General features: G+C 48.3%; 8 protein-coding genes across 8 annotated transcripts; 3 read left to right on the top strand and 5 right to left on the bottom strand.

Annotated features, from left to right (window-relative positions):
* Positions 1-1,261: 1,261 nt before the first annotated feature.
* Positions 1,262-2,932, bottom strand: K444DRAFT_600609 (uncharacterized protein; the record flags this gene model as incomplete). Its single annotated transcript, XM_024878631.1, has 7 exons — positions 1,262-1,787; positions 1,849-1,878; positions 1,933-2,001; positions 2,056-2,173; positions 2,227-2,391; positions 2,442-2,670; positions 2,732-2,932. 7 exons carry the CDS (start codon positions 2,930-2,932, stop codon positions 1,391-1,393), a joined length of 1,209 nt encoding a protein of 402 aa, XP_024730061.1. The 3' UTR covers positions 1,262-1,390.
* Positions 2,933-4,713: 1,781 nt separating this feature from the next.
* K444DRAFT_201548 (uncharacterized protein) lies at positions 4,714-5,184 on the bottom strand. Its single transcript, XM_024870998.1, has one exon. The coding sequence runs from the start codon at positions 5,062-5,064 to the stop codon at positions 4,798-4,800; it is 267 nt and encodes an 88-aa protein (XP_024730062.1). The 5' UTR covers positions 5,065-5,184; the 3' UTR covers positions 4,714-4,797.
* Positions 5,079-7,941, bottom strand: K444DRAFT_619822 (uncharacterized protein). The gene has a single exon (XM_024881583.1). The coding sequence runs from the start codon at positions 7,813-7,815 to the stop codon at positions 5,305-5,307; it is 2,511 nt and encodes an 836-aa protein (XP_024730063.1). The 5' UTR covers positions 7,816-7,941; the 3' UTR covers positions 5,079-5,304.
* A 179-nt stretch (positions 7,942-8,120) lies between these two features.
* On the top strand, positions 8,121-9,750 carry K444DRAFT_619823 (uncharacterized protein). The gene is made up of 4 exons (XM_024881584.1): positions 8,121-8,862; positions 8,916-9,130; positions 9,215-9,465; positions 9,527-9,750. Exons 1-4 carry the CDS (start codon positions 8,358-8,360, stop codon positions 9,615-9,617), a joined length of 1,062 nt encoding a protein of 353 aa, XP_024730064.1. The 5' UTR covers positions 8,121-8,357; the 3' UTR covers positions 9,618-9,750.
* A 2,486-nt stretch (positions 9,751-12,236) lies between these two features.
* On the top strand, positions 12,237-13,715 carry K444DRAFT_636053 (uncharacterized protein; the record flags this gene model as incomplete). The annotated part of the gene is made up of 1 exon (XM_024883949.1): positions 12,237-13,715. One exon carries the CDS (start codon positions 12,237-12,239, stop codon positions 13,713-13,715), a length of 1,479 nt encoding a protein of 492 aa, XP_024730065.1.
* Positions 13,716-14,102: 387 nt separating this feature from the next.
* Positions 14,103-15,296, bottom strand: K444DRAFT_656351 (uncharacterized protein). The gene is made up of 4 exons (XM_024886077.1): positions 15,124-15,296; positions 14,901-14,964; positions 14,741-14,868; positions 14,103-14,546 (listed from the first exon to the last, which is right to left on the bottom strand). The coding sequence occupies exons 1-4, from the start codon at positions 15,218-15,220 to the stop codon at positions 14,230-14,232; spliced, it is 606 nt and encodes a 201-aa protein (XP_024730066.1). The 5' UTR covers positions 15,221-15,296; the 3' UTR covers positions 14,103-14,229.
* Positions 15,297-16,254: 958 nt separating this feature from the next.
* K444DRAFT_636054 (rhomboid-domain-containing protein) lies at positions 16,255-18,032 on the bottom strand (the record flags this gene model as incomplete). Its single annotated transcript, XM_024883950.1, has 3 exons — positions 16,255-16,377; positions 16,432-17,426; positions 17,474-18,032. 3 exons carry the CDS (start codon positions 18,030-18,032, stop codon positions 16,255-16,257), a joined length of 1,677 nt encoding a protein of 558 aa, XP_024730067.1.
* Positions 18,033-20,230: 2,198 nt separating this feature from the next.
* K444DRAFT_619827 (uncharacterized protein) lies at positions 20,231-21,615 on the top strand. Its single transcript, XM_024881585.1, has 5 exons — positions 20,231-20,290; positions 20,385-20,435; positions 20,499-20,571; positions 20,658-20,834; positions 20,896-21,615. Exons 3-5 carry the CDS (start codon positions 20,510-20,512, stop codon positions 21,374-21,376), a joined length of 720 nt encoding a protein of 239 aa, XP_024730068.1. The 5' UTR covers positions 20,231-20,290; positions 20,385-20,435; positions 20,499-20,509; the 3' UTR covers positions 21,377-21,615.
* Positions 21,616-24,267: the final 2,652 nt, after the last annotated feature.

Consider the following 24,267-nt stretch of genomic DNA (forward strand, 5'->3'; position numbering starts at 1 on the left):
TGAAGAGAGTTTTGTGGACGCTCTTCACGGTAGACCGCTGGTGCACTTCAGGTCTCTGAGTACTTCGACAAATCAATGATATGGGACGATCTACTGGTCTCCCAATGGACGAAATTAGGTTTCGCAACCTGACAATTAACCAAATTGCGGTAGACATTCCTTGTAAAACCCAGATTATGGGCTCACATCATCACACTCGTTTGATCTTTTCGGCCCAATACATGATCTAAATCGTCGAATCGAACAAGAAAATCTCTAGGATGATGAGATCAGCAGGTGTGCTTGCGGCCTGTCGCAGAAAGATGGCGCATGGCAAGACAACCTTCCCACTGATACCAAGCTGAATCAAGAAAATCTCGAGGAGCAGAAATAGAGAAATACGGGAGGACCATTCGATGCTTTACACTTAGAATTTCATCACTACTCAATATTACTATCTTTGCAGTATTTGGAGACCAAAGAGACGTCAACCCTCACATTGAAAATATTTGTAGAACGCTGTCGACATTATGCTCGTCTTATAGTACGTTACTCAAATTTTCTCGCGAACCAAAAAAGCGTTCAAAGCAGTCTTCCCAATGGTTGGACATATGGTCATCGTCTCACCTTCAGTCTTGCTTCATATGCAGTTATTGGATGAAGGAGATCAACTAGGCAGCGCTCGGAACTGCCTGAATGACAACTTCGAAGCTTTCGTCGAGTTGCTTCATCGACGGAGCTCTCCTTTCAAGGACTAATCAACAAAATTCAGCACAAAGTAAAGCAAAATATCGATACGACTTTGGCTGGCTTATTTCGCTCCTAAAATAGGCTATCATCTGAATTCTTGCCGAGAATCATTTAAAACTATGAACGAAATCCGGGGTTGAAAAGGAAAAGTGCTAAAGTAAGTGTCCGCTATGTTCGCCAAGTGGAAGGAAGGAACAGCTCTTTAATGAAAAATCGTCGAACAAGCAAATTTAAAGGAATCCCAGAGTGCTCCCCTCGTGTGTAGTGCAGGTATTTCAAGTGCTAGGCTCTTGTTAACTAATGTAATCTTGGAGAAATTTTTGGCTTTACCACAAAAGGGGCTCTACAATCTTTGCCCTTCAGATTGACTCGGCTTTGTTTGGAGGGTTTTAAATTAGAGACAGAGCAAATTTCGTGGAATGGTCTACGATTTGGCTGGGCTTGTGGTTATAATATTGGCAAACTTCGTGTTCAACCGGTTGTCCCCGGGTCGCTTCTCAGCACAGAACAGTTGCATATTTGAACCTCTTGGGGGAGGTGGCATCATACGGCGTTCTGGCCTAACTATGTTCTCAACCGTATGCTACACATGGGTTCGACGTCGCGAGTTGGGAAAGTATCGTCATATCATCATTACAAAAGAAAACAGGATTTCCTTTGCTCACAGTACAACGACACTTTTCGTAACCATGATCTCATTGCCATCCCCGCCCTGGATAGGCAAGATAGCCTCGTCGCTCTCGTACCGACCCTTCTCTGCATCCCATCCCTCCCCAGTCACCTTCACACTGTACATATCTCTCCCCCTACCCGTACCGCCATTTTCCGTCCTCTCACTCGCAGTGACGCTAGCGAGTTCAAAGGCACCATCGTTTTTGGACTTGAAGGTGTCTGACTTGAAATAGTTGAGCGAGGAATTACGTTTGAATCCCGAGTTCTGCGTCCCAGTGCGCGAGCGGGAGTTGGTTGTGAACGCTTTGGCTGTTTCCAGGAACCAGTTGAAGAGAGGCTTGAGGGATGGGAGGGAGGCAGAAATTATGCCAAGTGTGAGCTCGATTCTGTAGAGGGGCCTTGTTAGCTTGATTTCTTCCTTGGGCTGCTGGAGAGAGGGAAGATCACATTTGCCAGACCCAAAACCATGCCCCGTGGCTATGCGGATGCCAGTTAGCGTATGTTTAAAGTTGCGGAGCGGCCGTCACAAACCCAGTAGGATCCGTGTCCTCAAAGAAATGGTACTGTAGTGGTGTCTTGTAGATAGCTGCGAAACAAGCTCTAGGAAGTGGCAAGTTCAGAGTTTAATCCACAAACGTTACTTTGATAACTTACAAGAAACCGAGACTTAATATTCCGATAAGTGACGTTTTAGTCCGAAAGTTGATTTTCAATGTCCAGATCATCGGGATTGGGAGCGCGGCGAAGAGTACATCAGTGAAGGCGTTGATGGCTGCATAAAGGTCAATAGCTCTTCCAATGCGTGTGCAATCGGAGGTAACTTACAGCTGTTGAAAACGCCAATTTTGCCAAAGACATTTATGTCCATACATTTTCCTGTTCCGGTTCCAAGTGGTGGTGGCCGAAGGGAGAAGTTCCATGCTGCTGCAACTGGCCTGTATTGGAAAATTATTGGCCCACAAGAGACAAACGTGAAGAGGATCAGAAATACTACACGGAATGTTAGACGCAACTACATTGCTTTAGATGGTAATACAAACCGACCACACCGTACAGGAAACGTCTATATTGTGTCCGCTGGGCGAGGCGGAGCAGAAAGAATGCAATTGACAGCTTGACAAAGCTGACGGCGGAGACCACGAGAAGCCCTTGCCAAAAGAGCAGATAAAATACAGAACTAAATTGCTGAGGAGATATTGCAAATATATGTTTGCCGATTCCATAGTGTGTTCCTTGGACGAAGAGAGCAAATACAGTGACCGCAAGGATCTAGCGTCCCGCGTCAGCCACGGGTACTCAATGCAACTGCGGAAGGAATAGCTCCGCTCACAATTGCGACCAGCATAAGGGCGTCATCGACCCCGAAGACTCTCAGCATCACTGTTCGAACATAGGCGCGGAGTAGAAAAACAAGGAGAGCCAATGCTGTTAAACCTCCTGAAACCGAGAGAAGGTGGGGAGAGGTGTTGAAATCGAGGTACTCTGGCGTCAAAGCAGGTATGTTGGGTGCCTGCCTAGGAAAGAGAGCCATATTGAGGGGTATTCGATTGAAGATCCAGCGGGGCCTCTTCTTTGAAAGTAGATCGAAACCAAAGGCTAACCCTGCCGTTCCTGGCAAGAGGGAGGAGTCTATTATTGTAGCCGGGCCCTATAACGAAATCATGGGCATCGTGAAGATAATTAGCGTTCGGAAGCCAATACTAGATTGTCATGCGACCTACAAAATAAGTGTTCATAATCGCTTTGACCTCCAGACTTTGAAGGTCCGGCGATTTGCGCAGGCGAAACCCTTGAAGTGCTGGCCTATCATTCCAAAGAATTGTTCAAGCTCCACCCTGCCCGCAGGACCGATTTTCTGGTTCGGATATTTCAGAGCGGGTTGCCACTGGACGATAAAGAAAGTGGCTGCTGCGGCGCTGTTGCTGGGGTTTCTAGGCGAGTAATGGTCCACTGAGACGGAATACCCCAAGACAACCGAGTATCAGCCACATCAAGCCCGGATCATCAATGCGAAAATAAGGACGACCATCTAGCGTGCCATAAAGCTGATCTGATCAGCCTTTGGATAATCGCCGCTATGACCCATCTTTTTAAGCCCTCAACGAACCTGTTTTGCTCTTGAGGTAGCAAAAGAGCTCCTCGTAAGTATGAATGTGTATAAGCAGAGAGAAAGAATCAGACTCGAGGACGTCGGTTCGTAAATATGAAATGATGGCACTCGGATTATTACCTACGAAATGTTTGGGACAACGAAAGAACCCACAATTCCCCGCTAAGGAACTAACATGCAAGCCACCACGAGTAGATTTTGGATCAAAAAGCACGGGAGGCGCACCAAGTCTGTGCACTGCACACCGCAGGACGTTGGGGGACTTGGGGCTTCCGGGGAAACGGGTCGCTGAATCCAACTGGATGCCTTTCTTTCGTTGGGGATTAAGGTGATAGATAACGTGCCATGGTCAGATGCTCTATTAGCAGCCGTTGCTCGTTAAAGCAAGCCATGAAAGCCTAAAAATTCAAAGGCAGCTCGAACGACTTCTAGAACTGCGCCGGATCGGAAACAAGGCCTTGAATTTACACATTGCGCAACTTTGGGAATAGAACCGGGTTCCTGGAGTGTGTGGCTGTCCTCAGAGCTCGGATTATCGAGGAGTTTGTCCCCAAGCTGTGAAAACGCATTGTTAGAGTGTCCTACTCCGAACGGCCGGAATTCTCTTGTCCACGGGCCGAATTCGACACTAAATATTATAGAGATCATATTGTCTTGTTCTTCGATATTACAAATGGTCGCTAGTATTGGTGAGTTTATTATAAGCTCCTCCATCGTATGTGGCTGCATCGTTAATCGCTTTACTTTATAAATATTGCGATTACGTCGCAAAGGATCCTGAACGATCGATTAGAGTGGTAGGGTTTTCTCTTATAATACTTCAATTTGCTTCCGTTTCATCTAAATTGAAAAATACCATCTCTTCTTGTATAAATCTGTCACATTTCTGGAATTGCTTTCTAGATACAAAGCTTATTTCGAGCCCGGCACAATACTTAGCCTTCCTTCGAGCTTTAGTGAATAGCCTCCCTAGCCTGGAGAGGCAGCACACCTAGAGAGCGTGAGAAAGTGTCTTAAGTTAGGCATCATAGTTCTCAATTTTTGTTTGTGCTGGGCATTTCTATGGGTGACTATTGTAATTGCCATTGGTGCCGGTTAAGCTCGACTGTGCGCACACATCTGTCTACTCCAAACTGCTTCGGAAGTCTTCAAGGCCATGCTTAGGCCCCGTTTTAGCCAAGGCTACAAATTATTTCTAGATGATTCTATGACAGTCAAAATGCTTCGTCCAATATCTTGCTATATTTTCATCCTTTAGGCGGCAGAGAGGAACACACCCCATTGTGTCATCCCAGGTTAGGCATCGAGGAGCTGTCTAGTATTCTATAATCGTGTCTCAGCATACTACTGGAAGGTATATATCTTACTATCCCCCCCCTTGAATAATTACGAGTGGGTCCTTTGGTAACGCCACACTGAAACTTCGTCAGTATCCCCGAATTAGGAAATATCAGGTGCTTTCGAGAGCCGCTATTCGCTATAGACCCTCGATTGCGTGCCTTTAGTGGTGTGAATCGTGGCATGATAGTGTGGCGAATATTGGACCCACCCATAATTATTCATGGGAGGGGATAGTAACAATCGCAGGTAGTAGAAGCCCAAGTTTTCCCAAAACGCCTTTGTAATATTTACAAGAGAAAAAAACGACCAAATGGTATGTACAAATATCCCAAATCCAAAACCCCGGTGTATGCAATTCCTGGGTATTTTCCTTTGCAAATCGCTATTGCGCCTTCCCATCCTTGATCTTATCTATCATAATCCAACAGCAGTGCTACTTGGAAAGTAAAACGTCATGAAGACCCTGACGTCCCATCTCCATTACCATTAAAATTTCCACTCCCATCTCCACCTCCAGATCCATCACCTGTCTCTCCCTCCCCCCTTGCCACCCCCACATACCGGGGCGGCAACAACCTCAGAAGCGCCCCATTCCCCCTCCCGTCCTCCCCAGCAAACCTCCTCCTATTAACCTCCGCCTCCACAGCCCTTATCCTCGCCTCCCAATTCCCCATCCTAGCAATCGCATCTTCAGTCGTAGCCCGCCTCTCCATCTCCTCCTGTGCCGCGGAAGAAATTTGAGATCTCGCTCCTGCATCGCGGCTTCTGCCTCCTCGGGCTCGGCGCCGGATGCGAGTGAATGGGGAGGCCTCGTAGGTGACGCCGTAGACTTCGTCGTCTGTGGTGATTATTTCGTGGGCGGGTATGGGTGTTGAGGGGGTGGCGGTTCGGTGAGGAGGTGGGTTAGGATCTTTTGAGTCGTTGGATATGGATATTGTTCCCTCGTTCTCCTCATTGGGAATCTCGTCGGCTGTAATGATGTCGCCAGCATCAGCATTGATCATGCTTGCTGCGTGCTTGACGAATGCCCTATTGCCATAGAGATAGTTTTGCCCAATAATGACCCCCTTACAATTCTCCATGATTTCGAATTCCAGCTCGTATTTCTCCTCACTTCCGGCAGGACTCCAAATAGCTTTCATTGCTCCTAGACTTGGTGTTGTGCTCCCGTTAATGAATCTGAATGTTCCCCGTTCACCTCTGTATTTGCCATCCCACCCTAGTGCGAGAGCTCGTGCAGGAGAAATGGCGTTAACTTGACAGCCGGTGTCGGGGATAACGTATGATTGCTTGTCGTTGAGTTCGCCGCTCATATTGTTTATGATATTGCCTGTTAAGTGACAGTCATAAATAACACCGCCCAAGCCTCCCGATGAGGTAGGAGGGCCTGGAATAACACGCCGCTTGATTCGGGAGTCGTTGTCGGTGTTGAGCTTCGTGAGGTCGAGAAACGGGTTTCCGAAAAGGACGTCGTGGACGCAGTTCTCGAGGACGTGGAAGAGGAGATTGTGGACTTCATCTGGCGCATCTTCAAAAACCCACTCCAGCGATACGAAGCCAATGGTGTTGCCTTTGGTGCCGTCGGGTAATGTTATTGTTCTTTCCTGCTTCTGGAAGATGATTCTGTTTTGCATTACATAGCTATGTGAAAGTAAATTGTATGCACTGCCAGAATCAGGAAATGCTGCTGTTTTCTGTCCATTGAGTGTGCCGGGGACTTCGATTTTTGTATATTTTAACTTGTTGACGTTGTCATTTGGGAGAGTCTTTTTCGACCAAAATGAACATCGTTGAAAGAGGGAAAGCCATACAGCTCTTCTGCGAGCGATATACGAGAGCCAATCGACAGTATCGAGCAGCTGGCGCCAAATCTTGCGATCATAGCATCTCTTCTGTTGCTTTTCCCCCCAATGCGACCTTAGAATATCTGAAATAGGGCGGTAGGCCCGGTGGCGAGAACAAGGGAGAGCAAGTCCTAGCAAACGTTCCCTGGTACTAAAACCTCCCCAGGACCTCAGACGTCGTAAAGTAAAGGGACAAAATAAGGATTTGTGGGTGAGTTCCAAAGAGTCCTTCTTGCTCAATGGCTTCGCTATATTTACAGGTGAGGACCCTGCAGGCACCGAAACATAAGTCTCAATAACATCATCGTCGATATTTCGCATTTTCCGATGCCAGTGGTCTTTCCAGTCACCCAACTGAGCAGAGGGTAGACGATCGATATTGTTGAGGTATTTCTCCCTACCAGATCGTTGCAGAACGAAGTCATCGAATTCAGTAATGCTTCGATCTTGATAAACTGCTCTTGGATCATTGTGAGGGAAATCGTCTTCCGGCAGAGAGTCATCGCCGATTGCGCCAGGCCAGGTCCAAACTTGGTATGCGAACGCATCGACATGAAACGCAAACATCCCGTCAGAAAGTGAGGATCTCCATGACTGACGTTTATCGATGACGAAACGGTGCCTCAAATAGTTGGCGTTCCGTTTCACATACCACATGTGCTTGATTTTGATTTCTCCCCATGTGACATCTATGTAGTTGCATTTGCCTGCATTGAGGTTCGAGGGGATATCGCGAATGAGGTTGACATTGGGTAGTTGTTTGAATCCGACAAGTTGAATGGTCCCATCCTCAGCCTTAAAGGGTCTTTCCCAGTTCTCGCCTCGGATCTCGAAACCTTCCCGCACAAGATTCTTGTTATAGGCTTCTTTGTATCTTGCATAACCTGCAAGATGCTCATGATGCTTCGCGAGTTCGGCCTGCTGTTTTGCAAGGTGTCTCGCTGCTTGTTTTTGCGCTTGTTGTTTGAGGACTGCTTTCTCTTGCTTTCGCCGAGCCGTGATTGCTTCTTGCTCAACTGCGCGAAGATCCTTTTCTTGTAATCGGCGTACTCGTTGGGTTTCTTCCAGCTGCTGCTGGGGGTTGTTTTTGGCCTTCGGCCTAGGTTTTGAGGATCCCATTCGGACTGCCTCGTGTCTCTTAGCATCTGGATATTAATGCGCATGTGTATAAACTTGCAGATCAGTGATAAATTGCGAGCCCAGGTTGGTGAGAAGGAGAGTAGGAGGTCTTGTGTTAAAACTGCGAGATTACAGTCGCTATTGAGGTCGAATTCGACATCCAGTGGAGGATATGAGGCCTCACCTCGTTTGTTTGCGCTATATCCGCCATTGGCTGGATTCGCTGCACTGCCCCGAAATCACGAGGCCGAGGGGCAGTCTTCCTCCCTTTAAACAGTTGCTTCAAGAAGGACTTGGCACAAAGCTGCCACCATTAATAGTTCGGGCAACAGATCATTACCCTCACCAGCCTCCAGAAATGCCAAATACGAAGAGAAATTGCCGTCCCTCCTTTGTGTTTGGAAACAAGTGCGAGAAAAGCAGTCGGACAGGACAAGAATCATAGAACTCGAAGGTATCAGCTGATGACGTGGTGCGTCAGAGACAGACTCTCATACGACCCCAGCATCCAACGCCTGGCTGATTGCACAAACGGAAACTCGATGGCTTCATCGCCCAACAACCCAAGATCCGATGTAGAAAGCCAACCAGCAGTTGAAGAATACCTCCCTGGCTTTGCCGAATTCTCGGCCTACATCGGCAGCAGTCGTGACCTCGCACTATTCAGCCGGTTTGACACTTTAGGTGCTCGCAACTTATTGTACTTCCAACTGGAGCTACTCGCTCTAGAGGAACAGTTGCAAGAACATGATCAGGAAGACAGGCAAATTGTGAAGAAGAATAGCACTCTTGATACAGATGGGAGATTGGTACCTGGTGGGCCAGCTTGGGAAGTTCTTCTTCCTGCTAAAGATTGGAAGAGCTTTGTGAGACGAGCGCCGACGGAGGAGAATAAGTATTGGAATGAAGAGTCGCCACCACGTTCACAACCGGACACTGAAGAAGGAAGAAGTGAAGTGATGGTTGAGCCGACAAAGCTTAAGGATGAGAGACAACATCGAAAAATGCTAACGATATTGCGGATTCGAGAAGTATTGAAACAATACCGTTCGTCTCACCCCAACACAACTATGCATACCGAAGTTCTAACAACAAAGCAGAAGAGGCACTCATTCTCCATGCTGAAGTTCTCAAGCTGGACTCCCCTGGCAGCCGTCCCCTAAAAGTCTTCCAAGAATGGTTCAACAACAAACGCCCATTCATGAACACTGCAAACAATATATACACCAAAGACGACATCATAGCTTTGCGACCGAATCCCACTCAAGACCGGCTCTCCAAAACACTTCAAAAAAGATTCGGATGGGCATTCCAAGTATGACCCTCTTCACTCTTTCAGCTTGCAACTCTGCAATCTTCCAACCTCAAAAGTTCTTACTGATCCCAACCCCCACCCCAGGAAAGGAAACCCATCCCCAAATCTTGGGGCTCCATGACATTCTACTCCGAAAAACACATCAGCCGCGCCGTTCAAATCCTCAGCGTGCTGTTCTCTGCCTTCGCCCTAACTGCCGCCATTATCTGTCTTCATTATGCGAAAACGATAGCTCAGAGGTTTGGAGCTTTTGGAGGGTTTATTTTTGCGTTTGTGTTAGTTATTGGGACGTTAACTGATGCGAAGACGTCGGAGATGCTAGCTGCCACTGCTGCGTGAGTTTGAGTTTGGTTTTAGGGTTAATTGTAGTGGATGTGCTAATGTTTTGGCTTTTAGGTATGGCGCTGTGCTGGTGGTTTTTATTGCTACAGGGTTACAAGACAAGGGAAAATGTGACTGTGATGTCCCGTCACCGACCGGGGGTTGAATAGACGAAAAGAGGAAAGTAAGGATATACCTTGACAGAAGCTTGTCAGTGTCACTTAGTCTTTGCAAAATACAGCTAGTATACCTTTTATGCACAATCGTTGTTGCAATTCAATATCAAAGACCAACTCGTAACGCATTATCTAAAACATCTTGCAGCAGAGGCTAAGTATACTCGCAATCGAACCAAGTCCATATTTGCGTGACATATCATTTTGCGATCGAGAGTACACTATGTGTAAGCATTGGCCGCTTTCGCGTGCGGTATCCCTCTCCTAAACGGGCAGAAAAGTTAGTATGGTTAAGAGGGTGACTGCCGAGCGTATGGATGAATCAAAGACTATGTATAAAGGGCACCAGGTGTTTTCCAACTCAAGAGAATGGATAACTAGTGAACTTGGGGATGAATAAGTGTACAAGGAGTTGCGCTACCGCCAGGATCTCCTTGCTCATTCTTGAATTCTAGTATCCACCAGTCATCTAGCCACTTAAACATTTCACGTTGCATGCAGTCTGGCTCTGCACCTGGTCTCTGTTGGATAGAATGGTAGCGAAGAGGCTGTAGCTAATTTCTGTCCTTCGAATCTGGTCAATCATTCTTCGTCCATGGCTGAAATCGATTCGGTTAAATACTTCGCCCGGCCCGAAACCAATAGAGTAATATATATTTAGTAGAATACGTCAGAGTTTATAATACGCATACGAAATTCTTCACCGCAGCCGTTTCCAATACTTTTGTAGCAATCAGGAGTGAAGGTTGCATGATCTCCCAAACTGAGGTGTTATTCCCAACCCATCGCTCCCTCCCAAACCCCCCTCGATTACGTAATGGGTACGTCCTTAGAACTTGTCCTGAAAGTTGTTCTTCATTGTACCAGTGCTTAAGAAGAGGGCGATTTCTCTATCGAGACTACTGGCTTACAGTTTTCGCGAGCTAACCACATCGAGGTCTGCAAGTTCTCGTGTCGTGAAGTCATCCAACTGACACTTTTGATTATCTTCTATGGCTTCGCCACTGACTGGTAGTGGCACTTGGTTGCTTTGAGCTGATGGAGTCGTTGGCAGTGATGTCTTGATTGGTGCGAAATCACTTTTATTTGGCTATTGTTCGCGCCTCCAAATTTCCTCACAAGAACGGACTTTATGCTGATAGGCCTACCCGGCTATAGCAGAAATTGTAAGACAGAAAAATGACATAGTTAATATTGTCTGCCCAAAGATGGTCAAAGTCAGGGTAATAATCGAAAGGCTTCATTTCACTATCTTGGCTGCTTTCATCTGTGAGTGGGGGAACAAAGAGATTTGTGCCTGATAAAATGATCCCTTTTTAGAGATACCAATCTCCAGGAAATCGTTTTTGGATAAAAGTTGTAACCCCTTTATTTATGGGAGCCTCAAATTAATTAAACTCGACCACTGGTACGAAAAGTTGGCAACTACCCCAATGTAACGAAGTATATTCAGCTGGTCGAGTGCCTTTTCATTAGAGAAATCCTTCTCCATTTCCTAGCCATCATTGTTAAGACGACTACGGCAGTGTATTCGCATGTGTTTGTACTTGAAGGCAACGTTGGACGGATAAATCAACTGAGGTGGTCAGCTATGGGAATTAATATTACTTTCGGGAATTGAAGGACGAAAGGAAGGGACAGCAGCTTATTTGTTAGAGTGTTGTGCTGTGGAGAACTATTGGAAATATTCATTGAACGTTGGATTGGTTGCCGCTGGATAACTTGGCGGCGATCTTAAAGCCGTATGTTCTTACAGGAGAGATCGAAGGGGAAAGACAGTTTTCAGTTACATAATATTCTTGCCATGCTTCACGGCGAGTTGTTTCCTGGATTCGGTATCAGCAATCGCGATATTTAGATAGAGAGATAAGAGGCCGACTCATATTAACCAGAGTAAGATCTTGTAGTAATTATTTTCATTATCTGCTCCCACTTATAAGTGCGGAGGGCAGACATAAGGCGAAATCACGTGCGTGATTTACGCGAGGGAAAAAGGGGCATGCTCGGGAAGCCAGACAAAGGGAAACATCATTAGGGCACCTAGAATATTGTCCAATCCATTCTCTGATTTCCAATATTGTGCACTGGCATGTTCAATTCTAACCGGTCTTTTTTTCACCTCGGCCAAGCATAAAATGCTTGGTTGTATGGTGCCTCTTCAGCCTTTTCAATACGGAAAGTTCCTTGTGGCGACAACCCATCCCAAAACATCTCTTGGCAATTATTTTGAGAGCGAGAGGATATTAATGTCTTAGCTTCGCCATGTCAGAAGTTGCAAAATCTGCCCCGCGGAGCCTCATCTACTGCTTCAGGTAACCTTGCGGCTGGAAAGACGGCAGGTGATTGTACGACGCTGTTGTCTCCCCTGCAGCGCTGAGGCTGATTTTCAGCAGAACCCATCGTCGTTCAAACAATATGAGGATGAGGCGTGCAGAATATTGGGCTGGGCGGCAAAGATACGACCAAGGATGGCCGTGAGCTCCATTTAGAAAGTGAGATGCTCTCAGCTGCGATATTCTTTCTTCCTTCCTTCCTTCCTTCCTTTCTTTCTTCATCGCCATCTCTGCTGCCCATCTGTTTTGTATCATTCATTTTCGCCAACAGAAAAGATGGCACGCATAACACTCCTTAAATTTGTTTCCTTGGTTGCATTGGCTCTACAAAAAGTATCAGCTTCCACTGCAGCTTCCTTCCTCCCTGGCACAGCCTGCAGCGGACAAACTGCAGTTGTTTCTCGGTCCTCAGGCCATGTCGATATATTCTTCAGTGGGTCCGATGGAAGGGTTTACACCGCTTCGCAAGGTCCGGGAGATACTCACTTCGGCGCATCCAATGTGATTGGGAACATCCAAGTCGCTTTCTGCTCCTCCGTCTCCGCTATTTCTGCTGCAGCGGATAAAATCGACATTTTTGTGACGGGAGCGGATACCTTTGTCTACACAGCATCGAGAGATTCGGATGGCTCTTATTCAGCCTGGACACAATTGGCAGGTGGAACCGCGAGCCCGGGGACAACTATCACTCCAGTATCAGCATCGTCCGGGAACGTCCAAGTATTCTGGGCCGGGACCGACGGCTACGTGTACGAAGCCGAGCTGCGCTCTAGCAATTCAACTGCAATCGCACTGACCAGCGGTTCAATAGGAGCTGGTGGGCAAATCACTGCGATTCCGCGATTCAACAATCCGAGCACTGCCGATGTATTCATTTGCGGTGGGAATGCACATGTCTATCATATGCTTTTCGAAACGTCAGATAGGACCGGGACGTGGACCGATATAAGTTATCCCGGAGCTCATGGTTGTGATGGTGGTAACCCTGTTACACCGATCATGTTGCCAAACGGAGATCTGCACTTGTTCGTAACAGACCAAGACAACAATATCTACACCGCCGTGCGAACACAGTCTCCCGCAGTTGACTTTTCAGGCTGGACGAAGACTGGAAATCTCGTTGTACCTAGGCAAGCACCAATATTCGGCATCGTCTCCAAGCCCAACACCATCGAGCTGTACGTCACGGCGCAGGATTCCCTGGTGTACTTGTCGACGTGGAACGGAGGGTTCAGTCCCTGGACCGCGCTTGGAAACGTATACACAATGCCTGCCGCGTCTATTTCCGGAATCTCCACCGGCGACACGACGTTCCAGCTCTTTGCAACAACACTCGACAAGAACGTTTCGACGATCAATTGGAACGTTGGTCAAAGTCTATCTTGTGACTGGTGGCATGTCGGCGCTTCTCCAATCGCATGCACTGGCAAAGCTTCCGATCCAGTTGTCGGAAGTGGGAATTCATCCGTATCCAAGTCCTCAGCCAATGGGCTTAGCATTGGCGTCGGATTCATAATTGGGATGATCATTGGAGTTGGGATTACGGCTGCTGTGGTATTTTTCTTGCATCGACGGCAGAAGGCTCAATTGGAGAAAAAGGCTTCCCTGGATACACTGCCGAGCATGCCTCCTTGGGGACACCCAACAGACACTCATCACAACCCTGTTGAGATGGATTCAAAGTCCGATGGGCAGTGGAAGGGAGATAGTACAGAACATCTGTCGGAGGTCTCTGGTACACCTGTTCACCGCTGATCGGCAGTTGTCGCACGTGGGTTTGAGCTCACTGAGCCGTTCGGGCAACTAGATATGAGTGTAATCAGATGGAAATTTGGCGTCCTTGGCATAGCCGGTGAGATTAGTGTTCTTTACTGTGTATGTATTATAAAATATGAAGCAATTCCTTGGGAAGGACCGAATGTCATTTGCCAACTCGCATCCATAAAGAATGTTGTCCCGCCAGTAGGATTGTGATGAGTGGTGAGCACGCAAAACTCAGACGTCAGAGGAAGTGAACGAGGGACGGAAGTGTACGGGAGATGAAATTGAACGAGATATCAACTGCACGTCACTTGACTATTGAAAAGGTCCGGGAGGGACGAAAAAAGCGAGCCACTGCATATTAGAGCCACATTTCAGAATCATTCCTCAGTACACACGGGCAAAGTGAAACTCTCCAGCACGCGCCAACCACCCCCTTACCTGCCCCCTATCTCTCTCTCACCCGGGCCCCTACCTCCCACAATTCTTCTCACTATAAACAGTAACCTCATGAATATACCTGATCATTCCCCCCTCCACACAAACTCGGGGTCTCATTCGGCTTTATCAATAAAAGGAAATCAATAAAGATATCCACGCCGCCTAGTTCCTCACCAACCACATACCTCCGATTGCCCGCATGGAAAGTCTCAGGGAACTGCGGCATCTTCCACGTATTGATTGTCCCGGTCGCGGTGCCGGCGTATGAGCCGCCTTCGAGACGCGCGCAGGGTACGCCGTAGGGAGCCTTGACGGTGCTGTCGCCCCAGGAGTCTAGGTACGCGTCCCATGCTGGTTTGGTCACGGCGTAGGTGTCGCGTTTGCCTTCGGGGATTGAGGCCTAGGTTTCTTGTTTGGATCCTGGGCGTGCAGAGTTAGCGTTGCTCTCTTGTCTTTCCTTTGCAGAAACATCAAGATTCAAGGGGAATTCGCGGCCCTGGGTGGGGTAATCATGGGGAGTGAAGAAAAATTGGGGAGAGAGCGAGGTGAGGGAGGAGCATGACGGAAGGAATTGGCACACTTGAGTTGCCCAGCAGCATTGAACGCCCAATCCCCCTCCTTCGCGAGAACAGTTTGGATACCCGTGATCTGGGAGCCGTCGGCGGAGAAGAGCATGCGTGTATGGATGGCATACGGCTTCTTATTGCTCGCGCACGACAGCTCCGCGAAGTCGTATACTGCGTCGTGTCGATGAGACTGCGACTAAGATCAATCGTGACTGCTTGGGAGAGAACGCCTTTTGCTGATGTCCATCGCGACGTCGTTTTCTAGTAGCTGGCGTTACTAGATTGACCAGGAGGATGGGAGTGCCTGCCGCTTGGGCTTCGACTAGAAGGGTGTTAGCTTCTGAGAGCTCGCTTCTAGTATGGCTTTGGGAGGAGAAAGAGAAGGGAAGATATACCGTATGCGCCGGCGGCAGCTTGGAGCGTTGCTCGAGTGCATGTTGCTGGGGCTTGGGAGGCAAGGCTGAGGCCGACCAAGAGAACTGAGTAGATCATGACCTTCAATTTCTTTGCCCTTTCTTGATCTTAGACATTACCGTAGTTTTTCTTCCCTTTAAATACGAGGGGCAAGTGGGAAAGCGGAAGAAGGGCTCCGAGATTTAAAGGAATCGGATTCAGAGCTTTGCCCAGCCCTTGATTTGGCTCATTATTTCCGGCTACGAGACTTGCAAAACGGCAATCCGGTAATTGAGAAATGACAAGGTAGCGAATCAATAGGTATTGCGATTAAAGTTGAGATGTTGGGATAAACGAACGCGGGGATGACGTTTATATTAATTGGTCTGCCCATGCAGATTAATTACCCCTGAATTCCAATACAAGCGTAGACGTGGAGGCTTTGCCGAACAGTTATCATGTTCAAATATATCTGATATACCACTTAGCGGTGGAGGATTAAGCATATAAAAGGATAAGCCCTCACACTTCAAGAACCAAAATATTCCGGCATGAATCTCTCAAACATAGATGCGAATGACTCTGGCTTTTCAGGGAACGAGAACACTCGTCCTGAATATGTTCTGGGTTTAGGGGGTTTGGAAGCAAGGGTCAGTCCTTGTGAATTGGTCTTGCTTGGGTAGGAAAGAGCTTGGGAAGGACTGTCTGTGGAGGGAACTGCCAAACTCGAAGCTTAACAGCAACAAAAAGTTGACAGCGATGATGTCGTCCGGTCACCATTTGCAAGTTCAGGCGAGGCGCAAATGGTGAGTATCATTCTCTGCACCACTTGGTACAGCTAATTTTAAAGAAAGAGCATCAGGAAACAGGCGGTTCAATGCCACTTGGGAACGTCCAACTCCTCTCAATCATCATTAACAAGTTCAGCGGGAAAGAAGAATGGCATGGACGTCATTATATTACCCCGTCTTGAGCGCTCGATATGCAGGGGGTATGTCTTTCCTCCGCATGCTCTCTTCATCCTTTTCCATGTATTTGCTCCCCACTTGTGTGATACCCTCAAGCAGAACGCCACCGCTATGCAAAATCAAACCCTTACATTCCCCGCCTTGCATCTCTCAACCCACGACTGCTTATTCGGTCATGTACAGCTTCGCCATCATCTCCCATGTATCGAAAACGCTTCTCTTCGACGTTGTGTTCGTCCCCTGCTCAATGAACTGGAGGTTGCCTACATTGCACCAGTTGTTGACGTTCTGTATTGTGTTAGCAAAACCCCTCTCAAAATCCAGCTATGGACGACGACTTACCAGGCAACTCAGATACTTGCACCAACTACACGATTTCCGATAAACATAGAAATTATTCAACAACAGAATGAAGACGATGAACACGAAAACCAGGCTGCCAGCTCTGACGAGCCACCAAGCCCACCATGCGCCTCTTCTGCCCTTAAAGAACCCAACTGGACTCTTGACGAAGCCTACTGCCCCTCCACCACGTTCATCCGGGGCGACTTTGTATGGTGTGGTGCCTTCAAAAGGAGGCTCGTATTCATTTCCTTGATTTATACGTTTTCGAAGGGCGTTAGGAGAGTGCAAGATGCAGATCCCGAGGACGAGACCCATAAAGAAACCTCCGATATGGGAGAAATTGTCCAGCCCGGGGAGGAGTCCGAGGACGAAGGAGATGACGACGTCGAGCATGATGAAGGCGAAGTCTTTCCATGGGCTCTTTCTATCGTTCCAGGTGTAAAGGAGGTCGAGGAGAGTGAGGGCTAGGATGCCGAACAAAGCACCCGAAGCACCGGTTGAGGAAATTCCTGTCGCGGCGAAGTTGCCTCCTAGCACGAAGCCAAAGATTCCGCTTGAGAAGTAGACGAGGAAGAAACGCAGTATGCCAATCTGCATTTCGATTTCCCTGCCTAAGGTGACTTGCAGCAGCATGTTGAACCCAATGTGTATGATTCCCGCGTGCAGGAAGATGGGAATGATGAAGCGGTACCACTGATCTGGAGCGGGATAGTCTGCGATGTTCGTAGATGTGACGGTGGGAGGGAATACTGGGTCTTGAGAAGCAGTCATGCCGAAGCCGCAGAGATCGTGGAGCTGACAAAGAGCACTGTCGTTGGTGGTTCCGGGGCAGGGCCACTGGATTGCGCCGCCTTCAACGCGGTTTTGCAGTCCGTCGATGGAGTGCATGCACGGCACGTAGCGGGAACCCATGTTGATGAGGACGTAGGGGGAGGGTCCGATCATTGGGTTAAATTGGGGGTGGATTTCGATGGGGGAGCCGGTGAGTTGTGCTGGGGAGGGTCAGCATCGCCCCCAAGCATGATTAGGATATACATACAATTTTTCACAATCTCTACGATGAACACCACTACCTGGACAGTTGTGAGGATATACACAAGCCATGGAATACGCTTTCCCGGCTGCTTCAGCAGCCCCATCCCACTGAAGCGATTCTTGCGTCCTTGCTCCAGTTGTGACGGAGCAGGCGCATCGTAGACGTGGTCTGTAGAATTGTTGTCCTTGTTCGGCATACCTGGGTGATCTCGTAATGGGATATCGTCTTGAAATGAAGGTGATTGATCCGGCCGTCCGCCGCCTCCTTGTCCATAGTATCTCGAATCCGCCCCTAGGCTGGTCTGACTGTCATATTGATGTCCTCCAGGTCTGCCCATCGGGTACACATGGTCGTCGAACGGGGCTTCGAACGGCGATGCTCGATCTTCTGGTCGTGGAGGATTCGTGTGGTAGGACGGTGCTATCGAGGGCGCTGACTGTTGGCTGTAGCTCTCGTAGTAAGGCAGCGAGGGCTGTTGCTGTTGCAGCGATTGTGGGATTGATGGAGGGGGTAGTTGTGATGCAAGACGTGGTGGAGGTTTGTAGTAGTCGCTCGGTGCCATGATGGGCGATGGTGTTGACACTCAGATATCTCTGAATGCGATGGTACTCGTGTGTCTTGGAGGCGAACAGGAGAAGAGAAGAAAGGAGGGAGCTCAAACGAGGGTCCAGAGTGCAATCAACAACTTGTACCAAAGCGCGCACGCATGGCAGATTAGAAGCTGCAAACGATCGGACGAGGCTCTGTGGTGCTGAGCAGCGGTTTCGTAATGCCTGCGGGCGGAGTGAGGAGGGAGGGAGTTGTGGTTGGGTCAAGATCAGACTTTCGCTGCACAGCCCCGGCCTGTTGCTAAAAACAGAGTTGTAGGTTTCAACTTCTCGCTTACAGCCACCCACGTCCAAGGAGTGGCGGACGTGAAGGATGATGTAAGAATGATTGTTTTATTCGAACGTACGAACAAACCTTGAACTGCTTGAGGAGATGATTCAGCACTGTTTATTTTGCCTTAAAACACGTTCTCGGATGCAGCCCTGAGCACAACGTGACCGCGCCCCTTTTGCTCAGGCGTCCCCACTGCAATTCCGAGTCTGACTGATGTGGATCCTGACTCGCATGTTTTTGACAGTAAATTCAAACTCAATGGATTCACTGCGTAAGCCTTGGAGAAGGTATGGCGCTTCGGGATGGATCCTGGAGGATAGGGTAGATAAATATTATTAAAAGCAAGATTTTGACTTGTCAAAGCGAAGCTTTAGTTACGCGCGGTGGGCTGGTGTGGCAAAAAACTCACGTGACTACGAAAAAGCACAATCACGTGATTGAGAATTAAAAACTTAAAAGAAAACTAAAGGGGGGTTTGGGGGGTCTCCCCTCAAGATTAAAGACTCCTTTTAGTTTTTCCCACTTCCTCTTTTTCTTTAAGGGGTCTAGGGTAAAATACACTATTACATAACCCAGAGAAATATTTGACTACCTGCCGGAGGCTTAAGGGGGGATTTGGGGGTCCCCCCCCCCAAAGATTAAAGACTTCTCTTGCCTTCTTTTACTTCCTCCTTTCCTTGGGGGGCTTTGGGGGCCTTACTCCAAGGATGAACACTTTGCTCTTCGAACTAAGCCCTCTTTTAAAAGAATGCTTTCTCTTATATAGCTTTGTTTCGGGGGGACCTCTAAAATCACAATAGTCTCTTAAAGTGGGAAAATCTGGCTTTTACTTTTTGCATCTGCACCTGCTTATGCGGCCCCTGGTTGTTCTGATAAACCAAATCAGCGCACTCGCAAACCACACGAGTCGGAAAATTCCTCTAGCCATACACAAATTTCAAGTTTTCTTGGCGACTTGGAATTTCGGGCAATTCTGCCTTGGTCCTCATCTACGGAGTATTTACGGCATCTCTCTCGGGCCGCTTCCATGCAATTGGGCCGTGACGCCGCGTAGTCTGGTGTCGGCAGGTGTCTCACGCCCGAGAATCAGGGCAACTCCGCCTTGGGCGACACTTGCAACTCAACGCACTAATCTGCGTCAACGGAATGACGGTGTAAACCACCATTTGCCTCAGAAGTTGGGCAGCTTTGCCTTGGGCGTTGAATACCAGCGCCACGGCGTCCGTATGTTGCGTCTTCCCAGCTACCTGCACTTATCAATCTATCAACTGCCTTCATTCTTGGTTTCAATTGGTGCGCTCATGGCGCATCTTATTGAAGCTTACGAGTTATGTCTTCGAATCTTCCATCTGGGCAATTCGGGCAACAAAGGATGCATCTATCCATCCTATTCGGTGTGAATCGTACTCGGTGAGCACCCAACACACCCCGTCACGTCGTCCATGGCCATATAATACCATGATTCTTCCCCATTTCGATTTTCGTCCACAACGAAGTGCTGCCAAAATGTCGACTTGAAAAGGAGGCAAGGCCCACAGAGTGATGTAAGTTATCAATTGTCACCTCAGTCGCCATGGCAAATTATGCTGACTTTCCCCGTGCTCAACAGCCTTACCAAGACTGGAACACCTTACCTCAGAGTGGGCATTTCCTTCAAACCACTTCACCGAGGCAAATATTTCCTAACGCCAACAAAGACATCAGCTCTCTACCTCACGGCTCTCCTCAAGCAACCTTTGACTCTATATGTGAGATAAACTCCAGACTCGAGAATTGTCACTTCTGATTAGTTCTTACCACTGATTTAATATAGTTTCAGGCGCTTTCCTTCCTGAGCTGCCCGCAGATCAACAGGTTGTCACATACGGTATGTGACAATATATTAAAACAATTTCTTGTTCTGCCGACAGCCCTCAATCCCAATTGAGATTGGCTATAGTGGGCCATCCCCATTTTACTTGGTGTCAATCTCGCTTCACTTGCATCTCGACTTGATCTCACCTCTCTTATCTGTTTACTAATTTCGCCAAAGACTCAAACTTGAACAACTATTTCTCGATCGACAATTCGATAGACCAAAGTGGTGAGGAAATCGGAACCCTTCACGTCACAGAGAATCGAGTCAAATCGACTAATCTATCCCCAGATGCGAACTACATGCCTCTTGATGAGGCAGAACTGCCCTCCTGCGTAGAAGATAGACAGAACTTCACTATTGAGTACGTTTCTTGAACTTCGTTTGTCCTCAACGTCCGGGTCAATTTGAGACAGCTAGAGAGCTGTGATGCTGACGAATCCCTCACAGCCCCCAACTTTCTTCCAATCCCTATAACACTTTTGCTATGAGCGCCGCAAGCTCAATCCCCTCTGCTGTCACAGAGTCGTCTGTCCAAGATGGTGCCGAACCTCAAGTTACGCGGCTGAGGTGCACATTTCCAGACTGTTCGCAAGATCACGATTTTCCCACCGAGTCCGCCTTACGGTACATCTGTTCTTTCCTCACCAACCTTCCCACCTACAAGTACTTGACTCACAATGTTTAGCAAACACCAAGAAAAGCACAGCAAACCCTACATCTGTCAAGTCCCAAATTGCAAACACCCTCGCTTCGGGGATAAAGGAGGTCTAGACCGACACAAGCGCGAAGTGCATGGCTCAAAAACCTATTGTTGCCCCAATGCCTCCTGCAAGCGTCACACCAAGGGCTTTCCGAGGAAGTACAATCTCTTTGAGCATCAGAAACGATGCCATCCTGCTGCATCGGCGTCGATGCAGAGGTCTCTCAATCGTACCCATTTTGATGTGGTAGTGCCTGAGGAATTGGGAAGGGGAGATGAGGAGCCTTCATCGCCAGAAATGACGATCACGGGAGATGTGGCTAGATTTGGGAGTGGTAAACTTCAAGAAAGACTGGAAAGGCTCTGTGCGCTGCGAGTGGAATTCGAGAGCAACATCATGGAACTTGACGGCGATATAGAAGCCTTGAAGAGGACTTTGGATATTTTTGGGGAGTTTTTACCCTGAACTGTCAAGGTATAAAATAAGTCCTTGCGCAACAGTTAAATGGCCTTTTGGTGTATGGTGTTCCATGATTTGAGTGACCTTCACTTGTGTTTGGTCTTGATTCGGCCTACGCCCGTGAAGTCCGTTGGCGAGAGGAGAATGAGGGATTTTGGAGGGTCTGGCACCATTTTCTCAAGGGATGCTGCAAATGATGGCGTATAGATAAGGGAGTAAGAATACGTTCAATTATTTTGACCAAGACTCAATCTGCGAAGGCCTCAAACTCTTGAAATCTTGCGAATTGGAATGAGCGAAGGGCCACATTTCCCACCCAACAGATCTCTGCGCCGACCCCCTTCAAAATGGGTTCTCATTATTTTCCCAATATACTACGACTTGGAGATTCTCGAAACACCCTGTTGCCCTGACCCAACATCAGCTCAGGCCTCAATCTCCACCAACATGTCCTCTCTCACAATGTGAGCCCTCACGAGTGTATTCGCCGGGAAGATGCCTTCACAACCGAACCGCCAACCGTGGGCACGACTGACTTCACAATACTTCAAATCCATTCACTCCAAGCCGATTTGTGCCTGGTAGACATAACAGCTCCGCGTGGTATATTTCTGCTCGTATGGATACTTATCGGTCTCGATCAAGGATTTGGGTTAGGACTGTTTGTGTTTCGTCTTGTCGCTTTATGAGTGAAATGCAAACGATATTTACACAAGAGTAGGAGCATCTCCCGTCTCTAGTAAACACGGGATGAGAGTTTGAGAGGGCTGCTGACAAGGAGGCATAAACGTTGGGATTTATACTACCGCTCCTCACATAGAATAGAGATGCAAAGTTGTCGTGCGAGTCTCCCACCAGCATCAGTTGGGCGATTATTTATGATTACAAGCAAGTGATACGAGTGTTGCCAATTACAGGGAGACGATGCCCCAATTCGCCATGATTGGCTTAATTCTGGTTAGTGACTCACACGATAGGGGCCCAATTCAAGAGCGGGATTTGACTAAAAGTCAATGCAACTGTGAATTTCGCGGCTGCCTAACTCGTTCTGCATCAAAACTGAAGGACGCTCAACATCTCCGAACTGAAGGCTGTGTCAAGTGCGTATCCCTTTGTCCGGCGAGATATTGGCAGCGCAGCTTGATTCTCTCACTTGCCACGATCCCACTCTGAACCCGTCTCTCTGAACTGACCTCCCCTATCCATTTATCGTCGTCGTCATGTGATGTTATATGCTCCCAATGCAGCCCGCTAATAAATTATCCCCTCTGAATGCAGCGCAAAACCGTCCTTGATCGATGAACGCGCCAGGAGACGACTGGAAGCTGTTGCGTGAATCAGTTTGAATTCCTCTCCCAGGCCTAAAGCGGCCCACCATTGGATTGCTCAAGTAGTCCAGCCACCAGTCATGGGGCTCCATCCTCACCTCATGCAACAACAATCGTCCTCACCGACGCCCATAAACCATGAATTCCAAGTCTAGTCATATAGCACGCCGCGGGAATGAAATGATGTATTGATAACATGACGAGCGGGCGAAAGATGATCTGTTCGGTGGGCTGCATTGAGTAGAGAGGAAGCGTTACTGAATACTGGCAGCACATCAGCTGGAGTTTCTCGTTGGCGTGGGCGAAGAATGAAGTGTGTTGGGGGGCGGAGGACGTTCGGGAAGCCATTGCGACAGCCTCTTCGTTCGAATGGTCGTGAAGAGAGATCCAGTTCGGGGCGAAGTTGCGGGAAGAGGTTGGTAGTAGTGAAGTGTTGTTGCAAGAAAGGGACCGTCTTGGGATTCATCACTCACCACCGATACACCCTCGCTGCCTTCATCTCATGCCAAATCGCCGTATTATTGACACTAAGATTATCGCTCGCACCCGCATAGAACCGGACACAAGTCCCACTGCAGCTCTCGCAACCAGCTTTGGAAGGTAGGTAGCCATGCCAACAAAGAGAAGCGTCAGGAGCACCACCACAATAGTGTTCAGCACGAACTTCTCCCCCCGCGTCAACACATACGGCGAGAAAGTAACCTCGTATTGGTAATACATGAGCTCAATCTTTCCTAACAGCGTGGAGAGGACGGACTGGTTCCGGCGCATCGGAGGGCTGGCTGTGGAAGGCATCGTCGCACGACAAGAGAAAGACAGCAGGAAAATGACGCGAGGAAATCTCGAGGGAGAACAATAATAGGAATCGCACTTGGGGCTACTGGCGTGGTCATATAAAAACAAGAGCATGTACTGAATCAATGCAATGCACAAGAGTGGAAACAAGAGGTGAGGTGTTTCGCCTTATATCTCGGACTGTGATGTAATTCCCAGAATTTCCGGCCAGGAAGGACCCGAAGGGCACAAATGCAATCCCTCCCCACCACCGCAGGAAAGCCAAAGCTTGGGACCGACTAAACCTTACTTGTGATCATGGTAACCACAGCAATTGGCTCCTTCACTTCCTCTGAATTGAGATAGTGTAAGTTTGGTGAGTGCCGAGATGCAACGGTGTAGAGCCTCGCGCGGAAATTTTGACCTAGCTGGCGGAGCATCCCATGATTCAAGATCTCGAGGATTCCGGAGCTTCCTCCTCGATTTCTGCTGGCAAATAAGGGAGAGATGGCCTGCGTTGATGGTGCTGCGCTGGCAACATTAATTGAGTGCATTGAGGCTATCCCAAGGGGCCTGACCTCATGGTGAAGATGGGACGAGAGAGGACGTTTGGGCTCAACTCGCATTTTGCCCAGCAAATTGTGCTTACTAAACTCCCGTGATGATTATCAACCCCTGCTCTCACGTCGCGAGCTCGACGCGACAAGCCACAGAAATGCCATTGCCCCATACCCATCACAAGTGCTCAACCCTCACCATTGTTGACACCTCCAACTTCCGCCTTGAAGCTACAAT

The sequence above is a fragment of the Hyaloscypha bicolor genome (genome assembly GCF_002865645.1).
Source record: "Hyaloscypha bicolor E unplaced genomic scaffold K444scaffold_165, whole genome shotgun sequence".
NCBI classification, from domain to species: Eukaryota; Fungi; Ascomycota; class Leotiomycetes; order Helotiales; family Hyaloscyphaceae; genus Hyaloscypha; species Hyaloscypha bicolor.

What these genes read in the sequence shown, in the direction of transcription:
- K444DRAFT_619823 (XM_024881584.1), top strand. Translation starts at nt 8,358, where the DNA reads ATGGCTTCATCGCCCAACAACCCAAGATCCGATGTAGAAAGCCAACCA. An exon ending in GATTCGGATGGGCATTCCAA is followed by an intron (nt 9,131 to 9,214) that starts GTATGACCCTCT and finishes CCCCCACCCCAG; the next exon opens with GAAAGGAAACCCATCCCCAA. An exon ending in ATGCTAGCTGCCACTGCTGC is followed by an intron (nt 9,466 to 9,526) that starts GTGAGTTTGAGT and finishes TTTGGCTTTTAG; the next exon opens with GTATGGCGCTGTGCTGGTGG.
- K444DRAFT_201548 (XM_024870998.1), bottom strand. Translation starts at nt 5,064, where the DNA reads ATGGGTGGGTCCAATATTCGCCACACTATCATGCCACGATTCACACCA.
- K444DRAFT_619827 (XM_024881585.1), top strand. Translation starts at nt 20,510, where the DNA reads ATGCCTCTTGATGAGGCAGAACTGCCCTCCTGCGTAGAAGATAGACAG. An exon ending in AGACAGAACTTCACTATTGA is followed by an intron (nt 20,572 to 20,657) that starts GTACGTTTCTTG and finishes AATCCCTCACAG; the next exon opens with CCCCCAACTTTCTTCCAATC. An exon ending in CCCACCGAGTCCGCCTTACG is followed by an intron (nt 20,835 to 20,895) that starts GTACATCTGTTC and finishes CACAATGTTTAG; the next exon opens with CAAACACCAAGAAAAGCACA.
- K444DRAFT_619822 (XM_024881583.1), bottom strand. Translation starts at nt 7,815, where the DNA reads ATGGGATCCTCAAAACCTAGGCCGAAGGCCAAAAACAACCCCCAGCAG.
- K444DRAFT_656351 (XM_024886077.1), bottom strand. Translation starts at nt 15,220, where the DNA reads ATGATCTACTCAGTTCTCTTGGTCGGCCTCAGCCTTGCCTCCCAAGCC. An exon ending in AGCTGCCGCCGGCGCATACG is followed by an intron (nt 14,965 to 15,123) that starts GTATATCTTCCC and finishes GATGGACATCAG; the next exon opens with CAAAAGGCGTTCTCTCCCAA. An exon ending in AGTCTCATCGACACGACGCA is followed by an intron (nt 14,869 to 14,900) that starts GTATACGACTTC and finishes GTCGTGCGCGAG; the next exon opens with CAATAAGAAGCCGTATGCCA.